Consider the following 17957-nt stretch of genomic DNA (forward strand, 5'->3'; position numbering starts at 1 on the left):
GGCGGCCAGGTGAGGAACCGCGGAGCCTGGGCGGGGGATGGCGGGAGGAGGCATTGACTGAAGTGTAGAGATATGGAGAAAACAGCGCGATAGCAGATCCCAGAGCGTTTGGGTGGCAGCGCGATGTACGTTAGGCTCGAATTGAAGCCTAACTGCCAGTAGATCTGATGGGAGGAAGAAACGTATGTATCCACAGGGAAAATAGCACTAACAAACAAGGAGCAGAGCACAGTGCTGTTTGAGGGAGCTGCAGCGGGGGCCCCAACTGCTGCTGTCTTCTTCCAAGATGACTGTGCATCCTCCATACTTTGCCTTCAGTGCCTTCAGTGTCCCTGGGGATGCTCCAGAGCGGTGTGGATGTGGCACTGAGGGACATGGTTAGTGGGCTTGGTGGGGGTGGGCTAGTGGTCTCAGCCAGTGGGCTTTTCCAACCTTAATGCCTCTATGATTCCACCTAATTTCAACCTTCAAGTGCCACTGGCCACCTGGCCCTGCATCCTGTTGTTGGGCCCGGCTGCATGCCTAGCCAGGACAGGCTGTTGAGCTCTTTGCAGAAATGACCTCTAGAATTAGGAGGTTCAAGGTCAAACTCAATGTCTGATATGACATATGTTTTGTCAGGAGAGTGGTGGTACACAGCTGGATACGCATCCAACAGAACACAAGTGCAGGCGATCCTCGGCACAAGACTGTGTGGTGAGTCACAGAAATAGATAGAGGTACTTCTTAGCACAGAGCATTTCATTATTTTCCTTGTAAGGAGTGCTGCTTGCACAGTAGCTATTTCATGCTAGTGCCATGTAGTGTGAGTTGGCTGAATTATTGCTCTTGCACGTTGCTGCCTTTGTTGATTGTTTTCTATGGAGATTATATTGTCTCTAGGCCCAATGTGATGCAAGATCTAAATAGGTACAGCACTACTGTGTGGGGACAGTCTCCGAGGTACCTTCACGGTAACATGGATGAATGCAATCTGTGCAGGTCATAGCAGAGAGGTTTTACCCACCATGTTAGCCATGAGATAATGTGTAGTAAATTAACTCCTAACCAGGACTATTCCAAAGAACATTTGTTACTGAAGAGCATGCATGTTTTCCCCTTGTTTCTCTCTCATAAACATTAACCTCAATCAGTCCTACAAGATACATGCCTCATCGTGATGGGTAAAGCCTCCATTACTGACGTGATCACTTTATAGCTCCAAAGCAGTCTAATTACACATGAAGAGATTTCAGTGCTGAATAGCTGCTTCAAAGCAGTTGAAATATAAAGACTATGCAGTTTTGTTTGGTACTAGAATGTGCCAGACTGACAGAGCTACATAGCCCCTGTACAGAACAAGTGGAATAATATAGCTGTCATCCTCCATAGAACTTTCTGGCTTAGTGTTGTGCTGGCATTTAACTGTCAGTGTGGAAGCACAAGGGCAAATGGCCTCTGGAGGAAGGCTGCTCTCTGCAAGGGCTCTCATGCTTGTTGGCACTGGGATCGTGCTCACAGCAGCGGAGCTGGGCTTGCTGATAACCTGACTTCAGCAGGAAGGCATGCCTGGGAGCTGCATGGTTTTGGCCTTTTACTGCATGAGTAATTATTACTGTTTCTCATCTCTCAAGATTCTGACACTACTGCAAAAGATAACTGCAGCATAGTGCATTATGCCCAAAAGTCATTCAGATTTGTCAGCATGACACAAATGTTTGGCTAATTTGGAAGGTTGTCTGGACTGTTCTAGCCAGCTGAGAATTGCACTGAGAGAGCATGCAGTCACACCAGGGCAGCAAACCAGGGTGTTAATATTGCTAAGTTCCAGTAAAACTCCCAGCCTGGCCCATTGCACTGCAGTGCTGTGCGGTGTCCACAAGGCACATGCATAACTGATGCTGATGAGCACAGGCACAGTGATAGCGACTGTGGAGTGACAGCTCTGCTGCCCACCAGAGCAGTTTGTCACGGGGGCCTTTTTCAAACTGCACTGCTCAAGTTAGGCAACAAGTCTAATTCTGGAAAGAGCAGTGCTTTTCTGGGGAAGATGTTTCCCAGGCTCCCTTCTCTTTTCTTTCCTTGATGACATTGTGTGTAGCTACTAATACTACTCAGATAAGTGCACAACTCACTAAACTTTAGATTTAGCTTATTTTTTGTCTTTTCTTCATGCACTTTCTATAATCATTTACTGTCAAAAATAATGTTTGTTCATTCTGCTGATTAATATGCGCTCTTAGAAATAAGCCCTTGCATAAAAGAGAAAGACCATGAAATAATTTATGGAAGTGTTTAGTAAGAAAGCCCTGCAGTAACTAGGTAAGCAGGAGGCATTCCTCACCCAACAGTGGCAAAGTATCAAAAGGGATAGTGGAGCAGCCTGGAAGTTGCCCACTTCCCATTATGTGTTCCTCAGGTACTGCACGGGCCAGCAGGATTGCTGGGTTTCTACAGTCAGGTGAGATTAGGTGGGTAGGAATTTGAGTGGAGTGGACTACTCTGGATGTCCTCAGACTTTGTCACAGACTTAGTTGGCAGTATTTGTTCACTAAAAGCCTCTGTTAACTAATCCTGAAGGTTCTACAACCTATAAGTCCGTGCAAAAAAGGAATGCTGCACCCCTTTCATCACCGTTTCTTGTGAGAGTCTCTTTTCTATTAAGCCTTGGGTCTCTGAAGTCATTCCCTCTGATTTTTTTTAGGTCTAATGCTACGCTGTGAAGCCCATGTAATGTAATGAGAGAATTCCTGATGATTTTCAGTGGGAGTTTGTCAGGCCTGTCAATAAGTGAAGCTCTGATTCTCTCTTGATTAGTTCTTTATCTTCAGATCATAATATTAAAAAGCTAGGGGGAACAAAGATAATCTTTTTGTAGCTCTTTTTCAGTTAGCTTTCACACTGACGGGTTAGGCAGCAGTGAAAATATAAACTGCTTTCACTTGTCTCATCTGTTCTCATTCAGCCTGTTGCTGTACTCTATGTGAGGTATACGTGGTGCAAGTTCTTTGTTGGCAAGACAAAGAAATAAATGAGTGTTGCTCATCTGATGTTACATGAAGCTAATGAAATACTGATCACATGCTTCACCACATTCACAGCAAATAAAAGGAATTTGCATTTGGAAATACTTATGTCGTCTGTCACTGGGAGACAACTCTTCTGAAGGTGCTATCCCTCAGCAACACTGAGGTATTTCTGCAGCTTTTAGGAAGGCAAATAGAAGGTGAACATTAAATGGAAAGCAAAATTATTGAGGCAGAGACTGGAGAGTTGTGTGCATTCTGAGCCTGATGGAGAAACATCTGGATTTCAAAGCTGTTTGTTGAGTTCAGTGCTGCTTACTGTAACGAAGGGTAATCTGCACAAAGAATGTTTAAGAGCATGAAACCCCTGTTCCAAAGCAGTGTGAGGCTGCTGAAATCCCTAGGGTCATGCAGGGGGAATTCCTATACAGAAAATCAGTTGGTTCAGTGGAATAAACCTCATTTCTGTTTCCTTGCTTGGCCTTGCTCAGTTGTGGTTAAATGAGGAAAGCGGATGATAGCCATCTGGTAATCTTGCTGCTGACAGGCCCGGCTGGGAGTCCTGGCTTGTCCTCTTACCAGTGCCTCCTGCAGGGACAAGCTGAGCATTTGGGAACAGAAATGGAATGTTCCACAGTTTAGAAAAGGTACAGCAAGATGGCTGTTCTACCACTGAGTGCTACTGGGAGAGGACCTGCAGCAGTCAGTCTGTTTGCTCATCTCCACCATGCTCTTGACTCAGACAGCAAACTACCTACTATGAAAGAGAGAATTTTTTCAGTAATTAATCAAAACCATTAGGAAAGACTTCCCAGGTACAACTTGCAATTTATGGTTCAGACCAAAAATCTGACTATTACACAAAAATCTTTGGTTTGATATGGGAGACCTGGCACAGGGGAGGCTAATGCTTCATGCTGCTGCCCTGTATCTACCTTATCTGGTCCCAATAATTCTGTGATCTTTGCTCCTGTAGGTAGAGAATTCTGAGCCACACCACAACCAAATCACATTTAAAACTGAATGTCTAAATCAGAAATCTTTTCCACAGCAGGTAGTAGGCAAATGCTAATGAAGCCAGTGTGCTCAATTTCTGTCATAGAAGTAGGCAGGCTACCAAGGTTTTCCTGTTCATGCTAATAGATATTTATTTTTTTCAATCAGACCTTAATTCCTATAATAGTAGCAAAAACAGAACTTCACACTTAATATGTTCTTTTAAGCTAAGAGTTGCTACTGCATGCATACTGATACCTACTGCCTTGGTCTCAGCTCTCTGACTACATTTTGGGTTAATGCACAGATTAATCCAGACATTAGATAAATAGAGTTTATTAGAATTTAATATTCAGTTATAAATGAAATGTGCTACTTATTTTTCATTGTCCATACACATATGCTTTGTTATACATTTATCCATAATACCAGAAAAAGTACTGAGCTGTAGTTACCCAAGCTACTGTTTCCATTGGTACAAACACAACTTTGTTACTCACATAGCTCTTCCTAACTTTCTGAAGCCACTTATCTCCATTCAAAGTATTTCAAAGTCTGTTAGTCATGCCTAACTTTTCCATTAACCTCTTCCCATCACCTCTAATAAATTACTATTCAGGCTCCTACAAATAAGATGTTTTCACCTCTGTCATAATGATTTCAGATATGGAGTTGCCCTTTAGGATATGCTCCATTTCGTCTCTGTCACGTCTGCAACGCCGCAATTTGGTACTGCATTAGGAAAAGCTGCATTAAATTTTCTAGGCAATACCTAGAGCAGCATGAGTGGCCCTATCTTTTTCCATGAGAGAAATACAGTTGCTGGACAAATGTATGATGTATTCCTCTGTAAACAAGTGATAGTTCTGAGTAGGGATACCCTCCAAAATTTCTGTCAGCTAATTGATGTCATCATACAGTTTCCGGGGACACTACATGGAGCCCTTGCTTTGACAGTTTAACAAACTGCCGAGTCAATGAACAGTATCAAAGTCAGCTATGCAAGTTTTACTTTACTCAGTGCATAAGACAAAACAGAATCCATCACAACAGTTGGGAATAAAGCACATACAAACACCAGTGCTTTTTCCTTAAGCTTTGCTACCATGTAACGTGCCTTGGGTGCAGGAGACATGAGAGCATCTACCATAGCATCTACAACCTCATTGCCATTTGTGCTTCCTTTGCTGAGAATGTTGTTGAAAAAGTCTGCCCGCTCCTGAACATACTCCTTATTGTAAACTGCCTTTTCCTCTTCGCTGAGTTCATTCCAGATCTCTTCGGCACTGACTGGTGGCTGAATTTTTGTAGATCGTGCATAATTTCCCGGCTGAATAATACAGACCTGAAAGCAAGATGTGAAGCTTATCAAAGTGCAGTCAGTCATTCTGAATTCAGTTAAATACCACATGCAGTAAAACAGATACAAAGCTCTTTGCGAACAGATTTCTTCCAGAAAATGCTGCTTTGTGGAAATTTCAACCTTGAAAACTTTACTGAAATCACGTGTATTCCCATGAAACATTTGCCATCGCAGAGGTGCTTTATTCTGACTTCCTCACTTCACTCTGATTGTTACGTGTTCATGCCTTCACTGAATGCAGTAGTGCATCCTTGCTTTGCATAGAATGCTTAGTGGTGTCAATGTTTTGACAGTTATGAGGCAAATAATTTCGGTATAACTTTGATGTCTCCGAAGTGGAATGCTTGCAATTTTTCTCTCAGTGGCAAATCTTGCAGTTGGTGATTTTTTGTCCATTTGGGACAGAAGGAAATGAGCAATTCCTGGCGAAAGAAACGCCATTTTCCCCAAGTAGGGGATAATAAAAAGAAATGGGTATATCGATACAAGTACAGAAAAGGCCAGAGGTGCTACTCTGGAGCTCTCACTGATTTAAAAATTTCCAGATTTCTGTACACACAGATTTAAATTCAAAGTGTACAAACTCTTTGCTGCTCAGCCTGTTTTCTTTGCATGCATTATTTTGCTGTTCTGCTGACTTCTGGGGAACTTCAGAGCAAGCTTAGCACTTCCAATGTGCATGCTTTTTCTGGAATACCTCAGCTAGCAGCTGGCTTGTTAAAACTGTCTGTAGATGTACAGCACTCAAAACTCCATGGCATTTAACTGACCTGATTTCTAAAGACTCTTAACACAAGGTGAAGAAAAATGGTGCTGAGCCATATGAAAGACTTGAGGATCTGACAAACATTCTTTGGAAATCCGTGTTAATTTGTAACCCTAATGCCCCCAATCTGCCATCCAGCTCATCTGCCAGGGGCTACCATTGGTGCAGCAGCACTGCCACATGCCAGCCTCTCAGCCTGCACAGCCACCAGTGCTCTGCAGTCTGCTGCTGAGGCTGTAGCAAGCCACAGGAAGGGGTGCAGGTAGCCTCCCCACTGCCCCAAGTCAGACTGCGTATCTGGGAATGTCTCATGCTGCCTTTGGCAGGTTTGCCACAGGGCATCTTTCAGAACCCTTGCTTTAGACTCTTCCAATTGCTTACTATTAGCCAAAGTAATGTCAATAGTAAAATTCCCACATATATTTTAAAGAAAGGGTGTTCAAAACTTCATGTCTTGCAGCTATTGAAGTTGGCTAGGAGATATTAAGCTTTTTCTTTTTTCTTTTTTTTTCCCTTCCCTCATTTTCTTAGCCTTCTTTCTAAGTGGAAGACGCACACTTTGTTTCCTGTAGGTAGCCAGCTTGCCTGGACAGAGTTCAATGGGACAGAACCATGGCGCCATCTGTTCCTTGCCACCTCTGGGCAAGGTTACCTCCTGAAAGCAAAAAGGGAGCAGCAGAGCAGGAGAGAGGAGCACTGAGAAGAGGAAGCTTATCTTCTGCAGGCTCCCTGCAGGGTAGATTCTGAGGCAAAGGCCAACCAGCACCATGCATGCAGTGAGAAACAGAGAAATAATTCTCATAGATACTCTGGAAGTGTTTGTCAGCCTGATCTACTATATTGTGTGCTGAGGTTATTCCAGGGGTGGGGGAACAGCAAAAATCCTAGAGCCACTAGAGCAGTTAACCTGTTAAACTAAGCTCTTCCATCCATTTGAGATTATCCTCAGCTAATCAGTTCAAATCCTCATCATGCTGTGTGGCATTAGGATGTGTGAAATCACTTGCATTTTATATTTATCCAAGAGGGGCAGCTGATAGAAGCATAGCTGTAATTTCTTTAACAGGAACCTTATGAACAATGTTCCAAGTCTGTGTATGTAAAAGAGTACGCCAACGTAAACTCTCTAGGGAATGCTTTCAGTGATTCAGAAGAGTAGAGTGACTCCAAGGAAAAAGCCCTGTGAAACTACTCCATGATCTAAACTTCAGGTCTGACCATCAGTGTTGCTTAGGTACAGCACTAAGAGCACTCTTACAGCTTCTCTTAGGTCAAAAGCATAAAAAATTACTCTGCATGAATACTGCCTCTTGCGGAGTAGCTATTCCCAGATATAGGGAGGAGCTTTTCAGCATTTATGTGAGAGAAGGGAGAGAAAAGCTCTGGTAGGTGACAAGCCTTCATTTTTGATGCACAGCTCTCAGACCTGGGCTCTTTGCTTTTGCAAGCAAGCCTGTGAAAGTTTCCATTGCTTTGTACTGTTAAAAGTTATTGTTAAAAGCATGGCACTGTTTAGGCAAGCCTGTCTCAGAAAGTTTTTTCACTATAGAGGATGTGAAGAAAGGGTGCAAGTTGCAGCACTGTCACAGAGATGGCATGCTACCCCAGATCTTCTAAGGGCTGCAACCACCACCCAGCTCTGCTGCCTACTGTTATTTCCAGCCCACTGATTAGCCACAGAGGAACCACTTTCCAGGGGGAAGCTGTATCTATGGCTTCAGGGGAGCAGCTTTTATTGCCATCCCTTTTGTATGGATGTATGCAGCTTGCTTTGCATAAGATTAGACAGTATTTACCATTTGCCTGTTCTGGTTGCCTTGGCCACCCCCCACACCATTGTCCTGTACTTTTCGTAGAAGCTACTTACTTCCTTTCCTCTAAACGATGCATTTCAGCTCTGGAGGAAGTTTCAGGAGTGAATTTTCTCTCTTTCTCACACAAAAAACAGTGTTTGAAATAGCAGGAACTTTCACAGAGCAGCTATTTATTACATCACTTACCTGGACGCCAAACTTCTTCATTTCCAGTCTTAGAGCATCACAGAATTTTTCAATAGCCGCCTTGGTCATAGAATAAATGCCATTTCCCAGAGTAAAATAGGCAATGATGCTGGACATGAAAACAATGCGTCCTGAAAAGAAAACAGCGCAAATATCAAAACTTGTCACTCTTGATCTTTAAAATAGAATTGATTGCCCAAGCCTGCTGAATTGCAAGTAAGGTACTATTTAGTATGATGTTGTTTTACAGTGCAACATGTAAAAGCTGTGCTGTGTAAATTTGTGGTCCCAGCAAAACTGTGCACTCAGCTCTGTAAAGCAGGTACCATCATGCAAGCAGCTTCCTTCCATCTAGTGACACACTCTGGACCAGACAGAGGATGACAGATTCCCAATGTGCTGCTTATTCCGTTTGACTCAGGTAACAGATGAAAAAAGATGGAAGCAAAGCATTCCCTTAAGATCTTTAGACTGAAAAATAGTAATAAAAGGCTATGCTAATAATAGGAGGATACAGAGGAGTGAAGTGAATGATTTTCCTTTTGGTGACTAGGTGACTACAAATATCATTTATGGCTATGTGACTACTAATACCATTTATTCTGTGCTAATGACGTCTCTGCACTGAGTTCTAGCTTAAAAGTGTGCATATAAACCCCTAATCAGATCGTACAGGGACAAACTTTACCAGAGAAAGGTGACTTGACAAAATGTGTGCAATCTTACACAGCTGTGATTTCCATGATCTGTGCTGCCTTCCTTTCCTTTTGTCACTCTCACCAAGTGCAGGCAGGCATACATCAAATGCACAGAGTTCTGATTTGAGGCTTTGGGCTGTTGTCTCATTCCACTGTTTATTTGTCAGCATCCACCAGACAGTCACATCGTATAGTAACAAATGTGTGTATGTGGTACATGTATGTGTAAATATATATTCATATCAGAGGTGAGAGAGAGAATGTCCTCATAGCAATTTAGAAAACAGAGTACCATCCCTGTTGCTGCCACAGATGCAGAGAACATCTGGGCACCAGATCTGACCAAATGGTACAGGCTTTTGGGCTATCAAAAGGGTATCATGGGAATGCAGTGAAATCTGTCATTCTGGATTATGTCCCCTGCTTTCTTACAGTCAGTGTCTGGGCTAAGTCTCATATCCAGTAATGACAGAATGACTACCAGCTTGCTGATGAAGATGCTACGTCAGCTGGCCTCGCCATCAGGAAAAGTTATGTTGTTCCTCTCAGAATTAGATGCTCAGTACTTGTCTGAAGGGAAATATCCTCCTTTACAAGTATTAATAATCTTGAAGCTCTTCTTGGACAGGTTGCTCATTCTGAAATGGCAGTAAGCCTCTTCCACTGGGACACAGGCTCTGTGTAAGTGACGGTAGGATAACCTTTCCCTCCTTGGTCCATTAACTAAGCAATTTGGAGCATGCACCCGGAATGGGGGACACACTGTTCAAATTCTCTCTTTGCCTGAGGTAACTGAAACCCAGTTTTCCTAAGAGAATGTTGGGAGTTACCGTGAAGCTTTAGAGCAGCATAGAGTTTTAGCAGTATACAGGACATCAAGGAAAGAAATCAATCTCTCCTTATATAATGGCAATGTAAGACATTTGCAGTTTCTCACTGTATATGCAATAACACATTCTCTTACAAAAACTTCCAGCTTGCAGTATTTAAAAGTTGCTTTTTTCTTCCATCAAAAAATCAGTCAAAGGCAACCAAGCATAAAGAAGCAAAGTAGGAAAAAAGAGGATGCTTTTATCTTACCAGCTTTTTGTGTAACGGTGATATCTGGGGATTCCATACAAGAGCTAGCCCTACCATGCTTGATGCTGTACACACACAGTAGAGGGAATCCTTGCCTTAAAGAGCTTACAATTGAAATAGACAAGCTCAGCAAAGCGAGGAGAGAGGAAAAGAGTGTCTTTGTTTCCCAGATGCAGATGGAGAAGGAACAAACTGCAAAGCAATTGAGACATTCTGCAATGTTGCAGAGAGCTATTCAAGCCATTTCTCATCAGAAGCAAGGGCAAAGTGCATGCATATGGAGGTTCATGCTACAGCATTTATCCCATTTGATACCATGCATCTCTGTATGGCACTGTTTCACATACGTGGGGTTTCTCTGTCCAAAGTCATAGAGAGGATCTTGTCGGGCCTGGAACTGGAAGCTGGATGTCTCTAGTTCACCTCTATATGATTACTCTTCCTCTCCTAAATGCCACACAGTAAAACAGTAAAGCCTGCATAAAAGAAGTTAAACAGGAGTTTACTGGATCTTTGTCTCCTGATTGTCAGTGCTTACAAAATGTTGCCTGGGCTCCATAACCTACCGTAAGCATTTTTTTACTCTATTTTCAGCCAAATACTGAGATAATTCATTGTTTGTAAACAGTTTTTGTTTTGGTTTGTTTTTTTCCTTATGTATTCCAAAGACAGAATCTTTAAGGGTTCTTTTCCTCTTAGGATTTCACCATCTTCTTAGGATCATTCAGGCCAAACAGAAGGAAGCTGTCATTTCAGTTCAGTGAAAGACAATTAAGGCTTCTTTTATAGCTGCTACATTACCCTGATTATAGTAATCTAATTATTCTACAACTTCAAATAACGGTGGATTAGCATTACCCTTGTATTTCCTTATCAGAGGAAGAAAAGCCAGGGTTGTCCTGATGCTCCCAAGAAGATTCACATCCGCAAACTTCTCATATTTCTCCATTGACAGCCACCCCGTCTCACCAAATGTTGAAATTCCTGCATTGTTCACAAGCCCCCAAAAACCTAAAGGAGAGAAATACCTTAGCAAGCATGTTTTGCTGGAAAAAAACACCCCGTGGCAACCAAACAACACTAGTGAGCTGAATAACAACTTTTCAGTTGCATTATCTTTTTGTCTTTCGCTTATAAATGTGGGAATGTTTTGTTTAATGAAGGGATGTAATTTTGCCCACTATCTGGACAATGTAAGTCTCAGTGCTATTTAATAATCACTCACTTTATAGTCTCCTTAAGTTATTTATGAATAACACGATCTGGGAGACTACTTATTACTGCCAATGCAGTGTATCATGATATTTTAATTACTTGAATCCCACTGTGTGCAATGAGCAGCTTTGTGAAAATTACATTAAGCAGTCTAAAGGCTAAGGGGTAATATTTTCAAAGAGCCTGACTAATTTAGGAGCCTATGTTTTTTTCAGGATTTTGAGCTTCAGTTCCTTCTGAAATCAGACACAGCTGGGTACACAGGCACAGCACTGGGTAAAGCAGCCCAGTAAGGTCTGTGGCTACGGTGTTTTCTGGATTTCTTAGCCTTGGCCAGCTCTATTCCCACCTAACAATGGGACTCGCTGTAGAAGCCCAGCCCCCTAAAATGCAGTAAGATTTCCGCATTTACAAGCAGATCTCTACAGGCAGCAGAGCTTGTTCTGACATAACTACACCAAGCCCTTTAGCCCAAAGCCACAGAACATTTCATGCAAGCATTGTGCAGCGCTCAGAATCTTGGTTGTTGGACATGCTTTTTGCTGAAGTGTGGCCGTGCTCGCAGATTAGAGCTGACATGCTGACTAAATGCTGATGAAACCACGCTGACTTGTTCTAGCCTACAGAGCACTTGTCTACAGATGTATGGTAAAGCAGTAAGTGTAGGCATTGCTGTTTCTGTTCTCAGACCCTAACTTAGAGTATCTCAAGGGTGACCAAGGGTGTAATTAAGAAGTACTCGGAGTGGACTAATAAATAACTAAGCTTGCAGCTTGTTTCTGCTGGCCTTGCTAGTTCTGCTGATGTATTTTTAAGAGATGTTATATATGTCTGTTTGAGGTAAATCATTGTATTCTGATGCCTTCTGCATGATCTCCAGGTGTAGGTTTCTGGCAAGTGGGTAACAGTGCTTCTTCTATCCCCTGGACAGAGAGGGGATGTGTGATGCCTCCTGTACCCATGCTGGAAAAGATGGGACCTTTGATTACCCCGGTGAAAGTGCTGCAGAAACCCTTTCGTTCTTTTCTTTGTGAACTTCCCCAGCAAAGCTACTGTGATGGTTTCATTGTATTTTGGTCCTCCCACTGCTCTGCCAGGAACTGCTAATACAGGATTTCATTCACAGAAGAAGTTAAAGCTGAAACAGACAATTTTTAGAATTACTTTGGAAAGCAGAGCTCTGTAAGCATTCCTAATATATATGCACTATTTTGCTACATAATGCAACTTGGTGCTTAAAGAAACTAAGTTATTTCAGTGAATGTCTCATTTGCAGAGCAAAGCACTCAAAATCAGTCATTTACCACATGGAACTTAAATAATTCTGTCCTCCAAAGTGAATAGGCCATCATGTAGGAGTCTATAACACAGCAGGCCTTGACACTGGACCTCTCTCATGATCATAGATACAGACTGTCTTCTGTCTTACTCATTGTGCCTGTCCTTTGCATTCCCTTCTTTGGCATTGCCCCAGATGTTGGTAGGACAGAGGAGAGGAAATGGACCAAAAAATCAGCCCCTCGAATTTAGCATCCCGCATATCCTTCTTTTCCCTGCTGCTGCTCTGTTGTCCCAGATCATTCCATCATTCTGTGGCTTGATTTCCCTTTCTTAAATGGAACTAACCCCATGGGACTGGCTTCCCTGTGGAATGTTTCACTGGATTAGAGTCCTCTAAGAGCTAATTGTCAACATTTGTCTACTTGCATGTGATGTGATCTGCAGATGGACTGAGTAGCTGGATACTCCATCTGGTTAGGGTGCAGGTCTCTCTACTCAGGTTTATTTTTAAAGAAGCACAAGCCAAAGTGAAGTCTGATATCACTGCCAAAGCTGTTCCTTGATCTTTTCTAACTGAAACAAAAATGTCATTTTGCTTTTGCCACTACATCCTGCAAAGCACTGCAAGAACACTTGCTCTACATACCCCAGAATTCATGAGGTCTTCAGAAATACAGCCGTTGGACTTTAAGCGATTCATTTTCTTTCTCTGGACTATGAAATACAGAATTTAATTTGCAAGGTAAAGGTTTTCTCTTTAACTGCTTGCCAGCTTTTCCTTCTGCACTCAAAGACCCAAGGTGGTTTGTGGTAAGGCTAGCCCATGTGTACAAACACGGAGAGTTTCTAGAATAATAGCTCCTTCTTGCTTTTCAGTGGCCAGATCAAAGTCAAGGGGAAAAAATAATTGCTTGAGTTAAACTGAAACAGACTCTTTTGAGGAAAAGATTGACTAAAATATAAGAAGAGACTTTGCTCAGAGTCAGCTCAAAGTATTTTATTTGCCCTCAAGTGAAACATACTGTTGGTCAGCAGAACATTCTGACATCTCCAAATGGGAAAATTTCTGAAGTATTCTGCAAATCTTCTTGCCACTTCTTTTGGTTGAATCAATTTGCCAAATGCTACCCGAATAACGAGCAGTTTGTTATAGCCACACACCACTTTCTTTCAAAGCAATGACTACCTTATGAAAAGCAATAGCTTTGCAATCAGGTTGCTGGAATCAGCTTTCATCTTCCTTTCCTGAAACACGTGAAGTAAGAATTAATGCAGTAATCCTCACACAAAATATTTTGTACATTTGCTTTGTACAAATGCAGCTCAGGGAACCTGAGAAATACAGTCCTAGGAAAGAAGTCTCCAAGAACCCTCCAGTGACACCAATGGCTGGGCTCCTCTCGCCTGTTCCCTGGGTGTCTGATTCTGTATAGGGTTTCCCAAGTACAGCATGTCACATGCAAATAACAATTTGCTGGATCCTACAGAGGGAAGGGATCCCAGGTGGCAGTTTTCAGCACAGAATCAGACATGATTACAAAACTAGCCAGATGCGGGAGTACTTCCCATGCTCAACAACAGAATTCCTGGGGAAAATCCAGGGGCTGTCTGCGATACAGAAACATAGTGGCCATAAAAAGCCCTGGGAAGATCTGTGCTATGTTGAAAGACTTCTGGTCAGAATGTCAATGGCATGGTCCTTGGTAGAACTTGATGTGAATCTCTGATACCTAGAGCCAGTCAGTTCGCTGCTTCCTAGAAGGACAGGGCACAAATGACATTAAACAAAACAGCTGAAGGAAAGAGACATCACATTGCCTCAGAGTGTCCATGCACAGACATGTCAAAATAAAAGGAGCTGATCTGGAGACAAAAACCGCTCAGACTGTCGTAACAGAACTCAGTTTGGGGCATAGTTTAGGAAGAGGAGTGTGAGACTGTACTACAGCAGACAGGAGAGAAATAAACTGGCAAGCAGAAAGAGATCTTCACTGATCTCTGATTAAGAAAATGGATTCTGAGGACAAAGATTAAGAGAGATAGCAGAGGATGTAAAGAATCACTTTAGGAAACCTAACTTAAGATTAGTGAGGCTTTCAGGAGGACACTGGCTCTCAAATAACGTCCCAGATAATTACTGTTTCAAAGCATGCTGGCCAAAAAGCACGTATCCAAAGTCTGTATTTAGACTCAAGAGATACCTGATATTCTTTCCAGAAACTCTTACTGAAGTTTTCTTCTTGTTCAAGTCAGTCAAGCTGTATGTTTATAAAACACACATTTCTGTCTGTGTTCACATGTCTATGGAAGCACCCGCACAGAGAAGATATCTAAATTCAACCAAATTTTCAAAACTCAAATGTGTATTTTTGATTTCACTGATCTTTGGAGTTTCTTATTTAAATTGGGACTCTGAAAAAATGGCAGGCTCTTTCATGAATGATCCCAATACTAAAGGAAACTAGCCAAATGGAGTAGAATGTGATGCCAATTTCCTACTGAAAAATGCAGAGACGGAGCAAACCAGTCTGCTTGAGGGAAATGTAGGGTGTCTGTTGTAACAGGTCAACTGAGAGTCCTGAGTTTCAGAGTCGTACCTTCTAGAGTCACCATCCATTCCCCCAAATGTTATGTTGTGGTTGTCTTCATTGTGAGAATAAGTCCATTTGTGTATGATGTCTGGGCTGAACTATGGCACTGAACTAGGGACATACTGCAAGGACTCTACGAACAGGAAATCTTAATTTGTGGAGGACAGTATATGATAAGCTAGTAGTGAGAGGTAGGACCTAAACGAATATCCTTCTCTTCCACAATGGCATCTACTCAGAATAGAAAAGGATGAGAAATCAGGTTTTAAAAAGAAGAAAATCCCCAAAATACTGATGTTTCTGTAGGTACTGGGAGAGTTAGCAAACCAGCAAACTGTTTAACTTTCTCACTGTTTTGATACATCTTCTAAAGTTTTAGTTGGAAATGGATTGCATTAAACCTAGAGGTAGATGACGTTATTCCTTTCTGAGCATTTTTGAATGATACAGGAGTATTTTAGTGATCTAAACTTAGATCCTAGCCTGCCAATGTGACATATTTAAAATCTTTTTTACTTGAATGGGACTGACTGTAGTAAAGAAAAGAGAGGCAACAGTCCCTAAACAAATCCTAGTGACTCTGGGGACAAAAGCTTCTCTCTCAGTTTCTACAGGGATTCTTTGAGTAGAATTACCCCAGGCTGGGGAAGGCAGAGGCAGCAGAGTTCAGCAGGATTTACAAACTAGAAGATATACAGAGGACTTCCAGTAGCTGTTTTAAAGGTGAATGCTTTCATAGCTTTTAAAATAAGCTAATTTAGATTTCACCGTTGTTGTTGTAAATCACACTGATTTACCTTCAGCACCACTCACTGCATTTCTGCATCAGTTTGTACAGTTTGTGCAAAAACAAAAAGCAGATTTTCTTGCTGACGAATGCCTATTTAAGACAGTCTACTGGACTCACCATCTACTCTTTGTTCTTCTTCCTGCAAATAGCTGACACATACTTGATTTTCATCATGGTTAGTCTCATGCTGCAGGCCCTAGATGCTCCATGATCCACTAGGGAAAACTCACTGCAGAGTTCCTTCTCCAGTGGGACATTAAGGCACACCCTTTGCTGCTCACCCTTTGGGAACCACTGGGCAGCAGGTGAAGTGTTCACAGCCACACATTTTTCTCTCCTTCTAGGTAATTTCAGAATATAAATGAAATGGTTCAGAGTTCTCTTTGCAGTGAAAAAAAAAAAACAATCCACATTAGAAACAATCTTTGGCCCGAATGTAAATAAATTATTGTCTTTATCAAATAAAATGGTTCACCTAAGAGTTAACCTTGAGTTGAACTGTTACACTGAAACTACTTTTATAAACTACCATATATCTATTTTTAGAGGTGCCAAGAAGGAACACTCCTTCTGAAACATTTTGCATGAAGACTCTATATAAGTAGAGTGTCCTCATAGTTTCATTACATTTGAGATAAAAATATTTTATAATTGTATTTTATAAATTATGAAGACAACTTGTGGCATTCGCTCTATTAACACTAGCTATTAAAACAGCTCCTTTGCTCCTTCTTGTTTAACAAATGTAGGAAGATTACTTGATAATTGGGAGTTTTCCCAAATGGCATGTGTTCTATCTGCTTCTATGAAATTACATTTTCTTTTCTGCCTTTACAACACAATCCTCATGCTGCTGCAGCCCAAAAGCAACAGAAAATATTTCACGAATTCTGTGCTTTGTGTATACATGCCCAGTGCTGCATTTTGGGCCTAAGGGCCTGACTGAAAAACCCTCTCTGAGTACGCAGCGGGCGCACAGTACCTGCATTTCAACACCAGCTGTGCTCAAGTGTCCCCTTCTGCAAGAAGTGGTGAGATCTGCCTTGATCTGAAGGCATGTCCACATGCCTACAAGCAGCAGGGGTAACCAGCAAGTTCATGCTGAGCTGTGGACTCAAGGGTCTGCATGCTTGCACAAACACAACCGCCGCATGAACCACCAGAATTACAAGATAAATTAACTTATCTGTAACCCAGAGTTTCAGGTGACCCAGTCTTTGTGCCCCATCTGGCCTGTAAGAGCTTTTGTGGGCCATCTGTGATGTGCCTGCAGCTTGGGAACGAGCCTGAGAGAGGAGGGCTCTGCCTCTTAATCAGATAAGGTCAAGATCAACCATAAATACATGGACTTAATGAGCAGCATTGAGGCTTTTTCTTACTTCACTTCTCACTTTGTCCCCTTCCCAAGGTGCTAATGAATGAGGCAGACAGAGGCCTCGTATGTGAAGCTATTTCTGCATGCTTTACTCTCTGCTATGAGCAGGAACCGCTGGTCTGTAATTGAGGGAATCGTTTGAGTTGGGGGTGTGCGTGCTGAGCCACCTGCACCCCTCAGCAGTAGGCTGGCTCTTTCTGCCCGGCAGCCCTAACTATGAAACAATGTAAACGTGGCCCTTCTGCACACACCGTCAAGCTTCTGAGGTGATGAACTGGGATTTATGCTGCTTACAATTACTGTGCCATGTAGACTCTGTCCATTCTCTCTGGAGCGTGCTCCCTATAGGGTGTACTGTTGCCAGATTTCCTTCTAAGTGACCCTTCTGTGAACTAGCTTATCAAATCCCAACTTGCACTGAGAAGCGACAGGCACAGCAGCTGCCCTCCGCATTTCTTTATTCCCTCTTTCACAAAACAGAAATCTCTCCCTTCCTCGCTGCCTCCTGTGCATGCCCCTTTGGTTCCCAGCTCTGTCTGCAAACACCTGCAGAGGGTTTCCCGGGGCAGCCCTGCCGCCGGCGGTGTCCTCAGCTGCCGCACAAGGGACGCGCACCCACCTCCCGCCCACGTGTGCGTGCTTCGGTATCGTTCGGGGCTACGGTCTCCGGTTTGTGTACCGCTTCACAAGGGGCACCGGTTTTTTAACGCAAACCGTTGTCATTACAGCTGGTAGTAACTGCAGTTAGCACCGCTAATAGCCGCGCTCCCTCGCAGCGCTCGGGCAGCCCCGCCCGC

At 42.6% G+C, this 17957-nt stretch overlaps 1 protein-coding gene and 1 long non-coding RNA gene across 2 annotated transcripts; one reads left to right on the forward strand and one right to left on the reverse strand.

Moving 5' to 3' along the window:
• The first annotated feature begins 19 nt into the window (after nt 1-19).
• Nucleotides 20-3769, forward strand: LOC109365851. The gene is made up of 3 exons (XR_002111631.1): nt 20-182; nt 622-696; nt 2684-3769. It is a non-coding gene; the product is annotated as an uncharacterized LOC109365851 (long non-coding RNA).
• Nucleotides 3770-4136: 367 nt separating this feature from the next.
• LOC104909536 (short-chain dehydrogenase/reductase family 9C member 7-like) lies at nt 4137-10854 on the reverse strand. Its single transcript, XM_031552332.1, has 4 exons — nt 10767-10854; nt 10256-10384; nt 8131-8261; nt 4137-5346 (listed from the first exon to the last, which is right to left on the reverse strand). The coding sequence occupies exons 2-4, from the start codon at nt 10278-10280 to the stop codon at nt 4999-5001; spliced, it is 504 nt and encodes a 167-aa protein (XP_031408192.1). The 5' UTR covers nt 10281-10384; nt 10767-10854; the 3' UTR covers nt 4137-4998.
• Nucleotides 10855-17957: the final 7103 nt, after the last annotated feature.

The sequence above is a fragment of the Meleagris gallopavo genome, chromosome 2 (assembly GCF_000146605.3).
Source record: "Meleagris gallopavo isolate NT-WF06-2002-E0010 breed Aviagen turkey brand Nicholas breeding stock chromosome 2, Turkey_5.1, whole genome shotgun sequence".
Classification (NCBI taxonomy): Eukaryota; Metazoa; Chordata; class Aves; order Galliformes; family Phasianidae; genus Meleagris; species Meleagris gallopavo.

Excerpts from the sequence above, each read along its gene's own strand:
- LOC104909536 (XM_031552332.1), bottom strand. The coding sequence starts at position 10,280 with ATGACTTTGGACAGAGAAACCCCAC. Across the intron at positions 8,262-10,255 it reads TTTGGACAGAGAAACCCCAC|GACGCATTGTTTTCATGTCC; the intron begins GTATGTGAAACA and ends TTTTCTTTTCAG. Across the intron at positions 5,347-8,130 it reads TGAAGAAGTTTGGCGTCCAG|GTCTGTATTATTCAGCCGGG; the intron begins GTAAGTGATGTA and ends TCTTGCTTTCAG.